Below are 13554 nucleotides of genomic sequence, written 5' to 3' on the forward strand. Positions count from 1 at the left end.
GAACTTGAGCACGCTCCGGGAGAGAGCGCAGGACAGGAAGGCCTGGCGTGCTATGGTCCATGGGGTCACGAAGAGTCGGACACGACTGAACGACTGAACAACAAGCCCACCTCTGGCTACAGACCTGGAATAATGGGCTCAAGTTGCAGGAAGCCAGATCCCGGCTGAACATCAGGAAAAACTTCCTGACCGTTAGAGCAGTACAACAATGGAACCAATGACCCAGGGAGGTGGTGGGCTCTCCCACACTGGAGGCATTCAGGACGAGGATGGACAGCCATCTGTCAGGGATGCTCTGACTTGGGATTCCTGCACTGGGCAGGGGGTTGGACTCGATGGTCTTATGGGCCCCTTCCAACCCTACTCTTCTAGGATCCTATAACCCAGCCCTAGCTGCACCACTGATGTGCAAATGATGTCTTGTCTGACAAACAAAATATACAAATCTTTACAATGCACACACGAAGGCTGCTTTGCTGCATAGCCTCGGCCATGCACACAACCTCTGAAGATCCAGGCCTCAGGATTCCTGTCCAGAAAGTCATGGGGGGCGGGGGGAGAGGAGTGATGAAGGCAGACTAAGCACTACAATTCCCAGAAACCCCTGCAGTCAAAGAGGAAGAACGGGAGCGAGGAGCAGCCAGCACTACAAATCCCAGCAGCTCGTGGCTTTTCCGGCTGTCCGGCTGATTCCTTGCTGTCCAGAGGGTTGGGACACAAAGGCAGGTCTTGGGTAAGGATTGGCCCCCTGCACGTGCAAAAGGGGCCCTGTTTGCTGGGTTGGGTGCTGGTAGCGATGGGTCACCGGTGTGAACTCAAGCTGCAGCTCTCTACGCTAAGCCCAAGGGAGGGTTGGCTGTGTGTGTATTTTGGGGAGGGTCTGCGGTTGACAACTTCTTTTACCAGCCACTGCTCCCACGCCTTTAGCAGCAGACCGTTGACCTGTTAGAAGGTGGTATTATTATTATTATTATTATTATTATGATTATGATTATTATTATTTTCCCTGTTGTGGTTTCCCTGGCTGGTTTCTGAAGATCGAGCCGCAGTTAAAGGCACAAGAGCAAAAGCTAGGCTTTTTCCCCTCCCCTGGTCAGTTGGCAACTTTGCCCTAGCCTTTAGAGGAGGGGGGGCTACCTCTTCTCCAATCTGGCTGGCTGTGCCTTAAATGTCACGAGTGGGGACGTCTTCACCTATTCCAGCAACAGCAACAAAAGGTGTGGTTGTCTTTTGGCAGTTTATAGACAATAAGGGCACAATCCTATGCATGTTTAGACAGGAAAAAAGGCCTACAACGCCCAGCTATAGGCTTTTTTCTGTCTAATCATGCATAGGATTGTGCCCTAAATCTGTTCGTTTTTAAGGTGCTGCAATCTCTTTAAAAACAATACAAAAATGTATTGCATGATGGAGCTGGAGGGGCGAGAGCAATTGAGGGGGGCTGTATTTTGCATTCCCCCTCCTCCGGTTTCCTTTTTCAAAGAAGGGGAAGATGCTGAGATGAACCACATTTCAATTCCCAGTGACAACAGAGTTTACATCTCTCTCCCCCCAACACATGCACACACACACATATCCGTATGTGTATATAGATCAGCAGATTTGAGGTTAACACTTCATGCATCAGATGAAGTCAGCAGGCCATGATCACTTACACCAGAATAAATGTGTTAGTCTTCAAGGTCCCACAACTCTTTATTGTTTTCACTTAAAATATCTTATTTTGGGGTTGGATCCAGAGTCTGCTTTCTGCCTGATTTTGGGGAAGCCCCTCTTTCCTCCACACACCACAGCTCACCTCATTCAGTGGGTCTCCTGAGTTTCTGGCCTGGTTCACATGTAACAGCAACCCAGAGTATGGGTTAAGTATGGGTTGACGTTGACTCGTGGGTTGTCGTGGAAGTGTGGGTTGTCGTGGAATCGTGGGTTGTTTAACTATGTAGTTTAACTATGGCTTGTTAACCACAAACAACCCAGGAAGAGAACCCATGGTTTGTTGGTAGGTTGTGAAGTTCAGGTTGTTCATGGTTAAAAAATCATAGTTAAACCATAGTGCAGTGTTCATACATAACAACAAACCACCATTCAGTGACAACCCACCACTCAACCCGTACTCTGGGTTGTTCTTACAGGTGAACCAGGCCTCTGTGTAGCATTTTCAGAGGACTGGAGGAGCAGCAATGGAAGGAGGGCTTGGGGAAGTCACTTTTGCTAGTGCAGTCAATCCAGCTTAAATCTGGATTCATCATCATCATTAATACATACCCCACCGCCTTTAGGTTTTAAGTTTTGTTAACCGCCCAGAGAGCTTTGGCTATTCGGCAGAATAGAAATGTATCAGATAAATAAATAGGGTGTTTACCCTCACAGAGCAGCTTATAATACCCAACACCAATTACAAATTATTAAAACACCAAAATAATCACAGAACACTATAAAATATAGAACAATATAAAATAACAGCAGATAGAATAGATATGACATTTCATCATCCAGCCTTTAACTCCAGGAGTTCCTATAAATTTATTTTATTTATTTATTAATTAAATTTCTTAATCGCCCATCTGGCCGGTCACCCAGCCACTCTGGGCGATCTACAACAATACTCTTGGCTCTTAAGACACAACACAATTTTGTTGCCCTGTCTCTAAAGCGTCCTCTTCTGCTTTGCCCTTCTTTTAGTCCCCACCTGGAGCGGAATGCCATCCTCAGTAAAGTCTGGATCGTCCCCTCCTTCCAAGAGGAGGGGGAGTGCTACAGTGGAGCCAGTTCAGGTAGGAGGTTCTCTGGAAGCTGCTGGTGATCTGTGTGAAGAAAAGCTCCTGCCTGCCCTGCAGGGCGGGCCAGACCAGCACACCACTTCGTCCTTACTTACCGCTGCCGCTGTCCCTCAGTTCAAGGGTAGGGAGCCTGTTTCCTGTCTAGGTCTGCATGACCTCGGTTGGGAACTGCCAGGATCTGCATTCCAGCAGTGGGCGGGGCCCGAGGCAAAAGTGGGCAGGGCCAGCGTTAAAGTGGGCAGGGCCCGAGGCAAAAGAAGGCAGGCCCAATGCAGGCAGAGTTTCCCAAGCGGGCGGGGTTTGAAACTAGGTTGAAGTCCGGGGTCCTCAGGTTCGCCACCCCCGACTGAGGGGGGCATCTAGATTTGTGAATCTCCATTTGTGATTTGTGGCTCTCTATTTGTCTCCCCTAAGCACAAAAAATAGTGGCTGGTAAGTTTTTTCATGAACGCCCATACAATTAGAATTAGAAAAAAAAAGTTTCCATTGGTATCAATGGATGGTTTTTCCTAACCTTGACTGCCATGCCAGTGTGTGTGGGGTGTGTAGGGTGTATGTGTGTGTGTTGCAGCATGTGGGGCAAGGAGGTTTAACCCTTCCCTCCCCAGCTGCGATCCCCATTGAAAACTCCTTGCGTGTCAATTGAGTTGAGGGGAAAACCTTCCACTGGCACCGATCGATACTCAGGGGTTCTGGGTAAAAGATCTGGGCCCTGGTAAATACAGTCAGGGCTGGAGCCCCCTGATTCAGTTGCCCGTGTAGCATGAACGAGCAAACTGGCATGTAGAGTTCCGTTCACAGTCTGTGGCTGAGCCAGTGAGAGAAAGGGGATTTTCCTCTTCGTTTTCGCAGGAGCCGGTGGCCTTCGAAGACGTAGCCGTGTATTTCACAGAAGGGCAGGCTGCTCTACTGGATCCAGACCAAAGGGCCTTGTACAGAGTGGTCATGCTGGAGAATTATGGGAATGTGGCCTCGCTGGGTATGTAACGGAACCCATGACCCAGGGAGGCGGTGGGCTCTCCCACACTGCAGGCATTCAAGACGAGGCCGGGCAGCCATCTGTCAGGGATGCTCTGACTTGGATTCCTGCATTGAGCAAGGGGTTGGACTCGATGACCTTGTAGGCCCCTCCCAACCCTACTAGTATAGGATTCCTCCTAAATGTGACCTGTGTGCGCTCTTTCTTTAGGGTTATGTAGTGATGGTTTACCTATTGGAATTGGATCTTAATGTTTCTTGTTCTGGATTTTTGATTTATTTTGATTTATTTGTTTGTTTGTTTATTAAATTTCTTAATCGCCCATCTGGCCAGTCACCCAGCCACTCTGGGCAATGTACAATAATAGAAACAGTTTAAAAACAATAAAATTACACATTAAAACGTCATTTTCTAAAATTTCACTAACCCACCCCAAATGCCTGCCTAAACAACCAAGTTTGCAACGCGTGGCGGAACCTCATTAAAGAGGGGGCATGGCAGAGTTCCCTAGGGAGGGAGTTCCACAGAGTGGGGGCCACCACAGAGATTTAATCTCTGCATGTATAATAACAAGTGGAAACTACAACAAAATGTAGCAGTGTAGTGTGCTCCTGTTCAGGGTTCCAGCCAGCCATTCCCTCTTCCAGAATACTCCATTCTGAGAGCCAGTGTGGTGTAGTGGTTAGAGTGTTGGACTAGGACTGTGGAGACCCGGGTTCAAATCCCCTTTAGGCCATGAAGCTCAATGGGTGACTTTGAGCCAGGCACTCACTCTCATCCTAACCTACTTCACAGCGTTGTTATGATGATAAAATGGAGAGGAGGATCTTCTAAACCACTTTGTATTCCTTGGAGGAAAAAGGGCAGGATATGACGATGATGTTAAGGAAATGAATCCAAGGCATAGACATAGACATAAACTCATAGGGTTGGAAGGGGCCTACAAGACCACGAGTCCAACCCCCTGCTCAGTGCAGGAAGCCTGATTCCCAGGCGGTCTCCCATCCAAGTACTAACCAGGGCTGACCCTGCTTAGCTTACGAGATCAGCCGAGATCAGGCGCATCCAGCCCTTTGCCCATGGTTTGGTCAAACAGTCAGGTATTGATTAAAACACAACACACAGCTGCGGGAGACTCAGTTGGAACTGAGTCTCTCCAAATGCAAGAAACAAGATATATTTATACGTACTGATAGATGAAGAACAAAGAAATACACTACACATGCCCAAAGGCTAGTCTGTTCAGGAACAGTCTTATCAGCACAGCTCCATCTTCATTGTCAAGCATGAGCTAGCATGAATTCAGGAATTTCCTGCTACAACAACAGCTTTACGATCAAATTCTCATGGTCAGACACCTACAACTTCTCTCAGTCCCATCAGGCACCTTGAGTATTGCCTGAACCAAACTACTTACAAGGCCTAGTCAAGCCTATCTCCACACCATCAACAATCCATTCCGCAGCCCAGTTTTGCGTCGCCCCCCCCGCCGCCCCAACAGTCAGTCAGCATTTTGTGGGCACTGAACATTCTCAGTCCTCATTGGTCTGTTTGGGGGCAGGATTTCTGCCTCATAGGACTTTTTTCTAAATCTTTTATCAATGTTTTTTGTACTTGAAAACTTTGCTGATATCTCACTCTCATGGTTACTGAAAATCCACACTTGAAGAACTGAGTTCATCACTGTTATATATAGGATCAAAAGAACCATGGGCTGTATATTTCATGTTTTTGTTACTAGGAACTAGTGTCTGTGTTGTTTTTTTCCTCTCCCCTTTGAGTCTCTTTTCCTTTTGTGTTGTGTCTTTCTGTGTTGCAATCCCAAAGGCAGGGACAGTCTTGTTTCTGATCTTTGTAAGCTGCTCTGATGAGAACCCTTTTGCGTGGGGTTAAAACACTATATATATCTTATTTTATTTTGGCTTGTGATGACCAAAACGTTGGCTAAACAAGCAAATATTAATTCTGAAATTTAATTCTGACAACCAGCAAGGAGAGCTTCAGTATTCAGAAGTAGCCTGTGTTTGAAAATGCCACAGGGAGGCAGACAGAATTGAAAGCTGGATGTGGTTTCACTGAGCCCAGCCAACATTTATGGACCCTTGAGTGTGTGTCAGTGACAGATCAGTGGTTCAACCAGCTATCGCTGTGAGACTTCCTTGTTCTCTTCTCTTTCCCAAGAAGGACCTCTGGTCCCCAAACCTGACCTCATCTCCCGTTTGGAACTAGGGGAAGATCTGTGGATGCCTGATTCTCGAGGCTTGGATGAAACAGTAATCGCCAATAAACGCTCAGGTAAGAGAGTCGGGGTAAGATAATGGACCCTACCTGCCCCAGATAATAATTAGCAATTGCTTGAAACTATGACCCGGTTTGTGTGTTGCTTCTGCTTTGCTTAGTCAACCTCTGATCAGCCTGTTTGGAGGTTGATTTGTGACATGCAAACCCAGATGCTGTGGGTTAATCATGGGTTAAATAATGCACAGTTAACCTACAATAACTTGGTTTGCACATAATGACAACCCTGAGTATAGGTTATCATTGAAGCGTGGGTTGTTGTTATGTGCATTATATGTTGACTACTTAGGGATTGTATTATATTAAGCAGTATATAAGTATTACTAATAAAGAAATAAGGGTTGTTAACCATGAACAACCGAGGAAGAGAATTCATGGTGTGTTGTTTATGAACTCTGGGTTGCTCATGGTTAACAAACCATAGTTAAACCATAGTGCAGTGTTCGTATGTAATGACAACCCACAATTCAATGACAACCCATACTCAACCCACTAACCTGGTTTGCACATGATGACAACCAAGAGTACAAGTTGAGTATGGGTTGTCATTGAATCCTGGGTGGTCATTACTTGCAGACCAGGACACCCTTGACCTGTACTTTGGGTTGTTGTTATGTGTGAACCAGGTCGTAGTGTCTGGGTTCACACCTCACGAATCGAGCTCTGAGCACACTGATTGGAGGTTGATGGTACAAAGCAGGAGCAGCACGAGCCAGGCATACAGCGGCAAATTGTGGGTTAGAGAGCAATCCTGTGGGCCCTTGACAGAGTCTGGGGGGCCATAGGATAATTCAGATTCCTGGACCAAGGTCAGAGACAGTGCTCCAACCTCGGGCCCAGGAGTCTGAGCTCCTCTCTCCTCACAGCAAAGGCGACCTCAGAGGAAAGGGACAGGGGGGGTGTCAGTGGGCAGGGAGGGGAAGGAACAGGTTACGCCGTATCCCCAGGCCTCCCCAACCAACTCCCCGACACCTCAGCTACACAGGCCAGCTGCCTCCCCCACCAGTCGCGTCCACCATGCCTCCTCCTCTGCTTTGAATGGCTGTAAGCCTCCGAGTTCAGAGGCTTACAGCCATCCCCATAGGATTGGGCCCTTAATTAACTAACCCACACTTTATCACTGTTACATGTGAATGGCACCTATATGTTTCTCTCTCATACACATATGCTCACTGAGAAAGCTGGAGGGGACTGAAAATTACACACACAGTGTACGTGGGGCTGGCGGGTTGTTTGTCTCCCTTTATGTATTTATTTTATGAAATTTATAAACCACTGTATATCTAAAAAGGATTCCCGTGTAATGGACAGTAAAGGGAAAAAATAATCAACACACAAAAGAATAAAAACATTTAAAATCAAGTTATACCAATAAAACCATGGCTGGTCATTCAAAAAGCTTTTTTAATTAAAAGCTGAAGACAAAGCCATGTTGACGTCTGCCTGTGGGTTGAACCGTTTCACAAAAGGCTCTCCATTCAGCCTGCTAAAATGTCCTGAAAGAATCACAGTAAAGGTTGGGAATAATGGAATGAACCGAGGGAAATTTGAACACAGCAACGCAGCCCAGTTTCCCTTGATGATTCAGGTTTGGAGGGCTCTTAACCATTTGTTAGTTTTTCGCCTCTCCTATTCTCTTAGTCTGTTTTTTGAGGCTGCTCCTCCCCAGACACCGGAGTGAATCCTTTCAGTGTTTGCTCTTTCTCCTGGCAGGTGACTCCAGGAAGAAACATTTGTGCCAAAAGTGTGGTCAGTCTTTCACTCGAAAATCATCTCTCACCCGACACCAGAGAATCCACATGGGAGAAAAACCGTATAACTGCCTGGAGTGTGGGAAGCATTTTTCTGAAGAGCCTGAACTCGCAAGCCACCAGAGAGTCCATGGGGAAGAGAAACCGTACAAATGCCGTGAATGCGGGAAATGTTTCGTTTACAAATCCAAACTCATTGTGCATCAGAGAGCTCACACTGGAGAGAAACCCTACAAGTGCCGGGAGTGTGAGAAATGCTTCGCTTACAAATCGTGCCTCGTGAGTCATCAGAGACTCCACACTGGAGAGAAGCCCTATGAGTGTCTGGAGTGTGGCAAATGTTTTGCTCAGCAGTCCGCTTTTGTGATACACCAGAGAATCCACACAGGGGAGAAGCCCTACAAATGCACCGAGTGTTGGAAATGTTTTCCTCAACTGTCTGACCTTGTGAACCATCGGAGGGTCCACACAGGAGAAAAACCCTATAATTGTTTGGAGTGTGGGAAATCTTTTGCGCAGTGTTCAGCTCTCGTCATACACCATAGGGTCCACATTGGGGAGAAACCCTATATGTGCGTCGAGTGTGGGAAGGGTTTTCCGCAGCAGTCGGAGCTTGTGAAACACTGGAGGACCCACACGGGAGAGAAACCCTATACGTGCTTGGAGTGTGGGAAATGTTTCCTTCAACAAGCACACCTCAGTGGGCACCAGAGAATCCACTCGGGTGAGAAACCTTACAGCTGTGGGGAGTGTGGGAAAAGTTTTGCTGACAAATCGAACCTTGTGAATCACCAGAGAATCCACACGGGAGAGAAGCCCTATCATTGCACTGAGTGTGGGAAATGTTTTGGCCAAAAATCACACCTGGTGAGGCACCAGAAGGTCCACACGGGAGAGAAACCACATCACTGCGTGGAGTGTGGGAAACGTTTCGCTCAAAAATCAAACCTTCTGATGCATCAGAGAGTCCATTTGGCATAGAATCTTGTTTGTGACATATACTGTCATATTGCGGGGCGGAGGGGGACCTCTTTCAGCCCAAGGGCCAAATTCAGTTTCAGAGAAGCTCTTAGGGGCTGCATTTTAGTGGTGTGTGGTGCCAAAGGCAAAAAAGGGGCAGGACCAAAAGACCAATATATTTTAGCTTAAAGCTCTGAGTGATTATCAGTAACTAACCCTTGGGAGAGGCATTTCAACCTTTTAGAATGGGAAACCACCAGACAATTGATGGTTGGGGGAAAAGGGGCGTTACCATCATGGGTGCCCCAGAAGGCAAGATTGGGATCCCAGAAGGGCCAGGTTTGGTCCTGAGGCCTGTTCCCTACTCTTGTGGTATTGGAAGGTTCATATTTTCCACCCTAGAGAGATGTTCTTTCAGTGTTGGCAAATCCATTTTGGCTGGGACAGTCCAAACTACCATAGACTACAATTGGTGGATACGAACAGACAACACACCGTTTTATTTCTTAGTGTTTTGCTTAGAAACCAAGGAATTAAGTCCTACACTAGACTAAATATTTTACCCTAAAATATTTAGCTTAAGATATCAAAATATTTTTTAGCTGTTCTGTGGTTGTAGAGATAAAAGGAGGGACAGTCCTAGCCATTAGAGCAGGGAATGCTGGGAAGTCACATGCCCTCTGTCCCAGGCAGAACACTACAGTAAGGGGACTACAAGCCTGGGGTCATCTCTCGCTTCTAGAACTGACAGTGACAGAGCTTGCTTTCCCCTCATTCCCTGAAAAAAATCTGATGCTGTTGTCCATTGTCCCATGGCTGCAGAACAGAGGGGAAGGACACTCTTGCCTTCATCAACAGCTGGGCTGCCAAAGGCTGCTGGGTAATCACACCATCTTCATCCCAGCAAGACCAGCCTGTCCCAACTTGGATTTTAATGCTTGTTTAAAAACACATCACTTCATTCTGGCTTTGCCAAATGGATCTCTTTTCCTTTTCCACCCACTCCTCTCATGTGCCTTACCTTTGTCAGGCTGAAGTATCTATCTTTGTCAGGTTGTGGGGCCAGAAACAGACAGGTGGGTGGGATGGCTGGAAGCCAGGAGTTCGGCAATTCCAAGGAAGGAGAAGGTGACTGTGACTTCCTTACGAAGCAGCAACAAGCTGCCCCAACTGAGGGACGTCAGCAGGCCTTTATATCTCTCTGTAGCACCTGATTGGTCCTCCAGCATCACCTGACTTCCCAGGCCAGGAGGATCATGGACTGCTGTGGCAAATACCTGCTGTGGGAAACACCTGTGGGTCTGTCCTCCAATCAGTAGTCCCATGGTACAGGGAGCAAGAATCACAGGGCCCCCATTTTTGAGACTTGCAGCTCTTGATGGTCTCTTTGGGGCTAAATGCACTGCTTTTTGGAATGCTGGGGGGGGGGCAATTTGGAGCGGAGAAACAGCCAGTGGAATAAGAGTTAAGCACCCCTTTTCCCACCCACACCCACCCACTTCCCTGTATCATGGCTCCACTCTACAGGCCTGGTCTAAACTGTTACTTACTTGTGTTACAGTACTCCCCTGTTTGTTTTGGGGATCGACACTGTATAGTTTTATTGCATGTACCCCACTTTGGGATTATTTTATAATGAAAAACAGGCAATACATTCCATAAATAAATAAACATACAAGATCTGTGCCCAGTGAGGAAGTGGGATCTTTTGTGTCTCCCTTATTTTAAAACAAGCAAATATACCCACTTTGACACTATTTCTTCCTCTTTCTCCAAAAATCTCTCTAAGGGCGCAATCTTATGCATGTTTAGACAGAGAAAAGGCTCCTGTTTATTGCATGGGAAGGAGTGGGGTGTTGGCTGGCTGAGCGCCCTCTTGTCCATCTCTTTTTCCTTAAACTGTACGCTACTCAAACCCCCTTCTTTCCATAAACATTTGTGAGAAAATAAAAGACGTGTTGTTTTCCCCATAATCTTTGTTGGTGAGCTACTTTTCCCACTTTGTAAAGTACAGCGTGGTGGTTAGAGTGAATTGGGAGGGGGCTGCAAGGTGGGTGGGAGCGGGGAACGCAGTATGGCACATGGCTGCATGTGCAGCTGATGGAAATAATATTTCTATTCGAGCACAGAAGCGGGCATGGCTGGCTGACTGGAACCCTGACCAGGAGCTTCCCACACTCCAACAGTTTGTTGCAGGTCTCATGTGTCTGTTCTAAAAGCATTCTCAATTCTCAAGTCTGATTCTTTTCAGCCCTTCTAATGAAGAGGGCTGGAGGAGGCCTTGCCAGGAAAGGGAAGGAAGCTGGAGTAGAAGGGGAGCTCTCCAGGGAAGGGAAGGAAGCTGAAGGAGGCCTCTCCTGTCTCCTGGCCTCTCCTGTCTCCTCCCCTGCCCTCCCCCCAGAACTGCCCCCTTTCCCCCTCTCCGAGGTCACTTTTCCACCCTTGGAGGGTGGCTGGCACGGTTCTTTCCATGCAGGCTGCGAGGGGAGGGAGGGGAGTGCTATCCCTGACCTCGGAAGGGGAATCCGAATAGTCCTATGTTCCCTGGGACACTCGCCCAGGGAACATAGGATTGGTCTCTAAATTATGCTCTTAGACGGACAGCAGGACCAAACTTGCAGGTTTCACTTGCCAGGATTGATGTAGGACTTATTAACCAGCTGGTTTTCCTGTGATGGTAGGCAGAGGCATCCCTCCCATTTCAAAACACACACAGAGACACTGCATGGAATTCTGGGTCAGAAACTTCCCTTGGCGTAAGCTGCATCTGCCCTGAACTTTAGGTTAGGATTGGATTAACCGATCTTGATTTAAAAGTGTCCAAATATTCAAGCATACCACTTCACCTATATAGATTTGGCGTGGCTTGTTCTGGCCTGTGTCTTGGAGGGGTGGGTGGGTTGAGACACAAATGTGTCCTGTTGGGCCTCTTTGATTAAAATAGTACCTCAAAATAAAAGGGCGTGTTGGTTGCCACCAAAAATGAACAACTTTTTCTTGGTTTCTCCTATTGTCGCACAAAGGGCAGTTCGACTTCCCTTGGAGGCAGTCAATTTCCCCAAGAAAACGAGTCACGCTCAGGCTGGGTCCAACACAGTTTCATTGTTTGCAAACAGTCCAGCAAGCGGCAATACCGAAAACAAAGCTGGCCCTGGGCAACGCCCAAGGCAATGCATATATAGGCTACACAGACAAAGCCCCTTTCTCTGAAGTGACCATGCACTTCATGGTGTATTGCTTCTCTTATGTACATATAAGGCAATAAGTAACTCAGTCGAAACTTTGCCCCTTCCCCTTAGCAACAGGGTCTAAGAATGTGCTAGGATAAGCAGTTCTTGTTAACCAGCTCATTTGATGTATTAATTCTCAGCTCAGCTAATGCCTCAATTCCCCCCTCAAGATGCTTTCTTACTCAATTTCCTCAGTATCCTTAACCTGCTCCAACAACTGATATTGGGTGCACATCTCGCGGTGCACCACCCCCTCTGTTATATTTCTTATCAAGGTCATAATGCAAGGGAGTAAGCATGGAAGCAGACAGAGAATCGAGATTACAAGGCATAAAATCATAAAACCACCTTTCAGCCAGCGGAAGTTAGGGAGCCAGGAAGTGAACCAGCTACTCACATCCCATCCTGACCATTTTTGCACCGGAACATGGGCTATCTTTACCATGTGATCCGCCAGGTCGACAATTGCCTGGCTGTTATCATCGATTTCCATGCAGCAATCTGTCCAGTTGAATTTTTGATAAAACCCTCCTCCTGCTGCCAAGATGTAATCCAAAGATGCTCTATTTTGTAAAACCTTTTGGCGAAGTTGCTTCAAATGACCTGCTCCCAGCTTCAAGGCGTTGGAGGTGTCGTTTGCCATTATTTCTACTATTGCCTGCAATCGAATTATGCAATTGGTAAGATAAGTGGGCTCCCAACCCACGACATTGGGCTCCCAGGTAGCTGGGCCATAATACCGGATTATGCGCTCGGCTGGCCATTCCTCCTCTCCCCATCTCTGGGTAGATAACAGGTCTTTTGTGGACAAGCTACGTTTCTCTCTATTATACATTCAAGGGGCAGGTGTCTCCTGCTTGGGATAAAGGACAAAGGGTGGTCTCAGGGATGCAGGGTAACAAACTCCTGTCCATTTTGCAGGGAGCTGCGTGTAGGCTCGAGAGCCACACACCCACTGGTGGCCAGCTAAGGCGGGCCAAGCCTTATCTACTATCTCAAATTCTAAGGGATCTAAGTACTGGGTATAATATCCTAGATATAAAGTCTAATCCCCACGTGGGCTGAGAGTTCCATTCATATAGCAAGCTCTAGTGTTCTGGTCTTTTGTCTGATTTCGGACACAATAGAACGATTGTGAGCTCCTGGGGGGGATTGACCACAACACGCACTTGTGGCCACCTAACATATTTGCTATCTCTGGTTTGAGGGTGATAAAATCTGCATATTTGACACAAAAGGTTGTCCTTGAGGTGTGGTTATTATGCCATGCACTTCCCTTTACAACATAATTTTTGCAACTACTATTTCCAACAAAGTGTGTGTGTGTGTGTGTGTTGGACCTGTCCTGCATGAAACACCATTCTCCCATTCGAGGAACTACTTCCCAATATTCCCTTGGGTTTACCTCGTCCTTCTTCCAGGTAGTAGAAGTATAATTATGGATGCAATAATTGGTATCCATTAGCTCCATTAGGTTTAGAGGCCTGGGCAGCCACTGCTCAGCCCCCCCCCCCCCCTGCAATATCAGCCTTAATACAAACGCAGCAGTTTGAAAC

The 13554-nt window shown here is 47.1% G+C and overlaps 1 protein-coding gene across 4 annotated transcripts; it reads left to right on the forward strand.

Moving 5' to 3' along the window:
- The first annotated feature begins 606 nt into the window (after nucleotides 1–606).
- LOC146356043 (uncharacterized) lies at nucleotides 607–10734 on the forward strand. Of its 4 annotated transcripts, none has more exons than XM_084831726.1 (5): nucleotides 607–733; nucleotides 2683–2774; nucleotides 3633–3759; nucleotides 5941–6054; nucleotides 7771–10734. In XM_084831726.1, the coding sequence occupies exons 2-5, from the start codon at nucleotides 2700–2702 to the stop codon at nucleotides 8787–8789; spliced, it is 1335 nt and encodes a 444-aa protein (XP_084687852.1). In that variant the 5' UTR covers nucleotides 607–733; nucleotides 2683–2699; the 3' UTR covers nucleotides 8790–10734. The 4 variants fall into 4 exon arrangements, with proteins under 4 accessions (XP_084687852.1, XP_084687853.1, XP_084687854.1 ...); XM_084831727.1 differs by having other exon boundaries at nucleotides 5989–6054; XM_084831725.1 differs by having other exon boundaries at nucleotides 700–1217.
- Nucleotides 10735–13554: the final 2820 nt, after the last annotated feature.

This window comes from Heloderma suspectum, chromosome 2 (genome assembly GCF_057233095.1).
Source record: "Heloderma suspectum isolate Gila_16-S chromosome 2, 16-S_ref, whole genome shotgun sequence".
NCBI classification, from domain to species: domain Eukaryota; kingdom Metazoa; phylum Chordata; class Lepidosauria; order Squamata; family Helodermatidae; genus Heloderma; species Heloderma suspectum.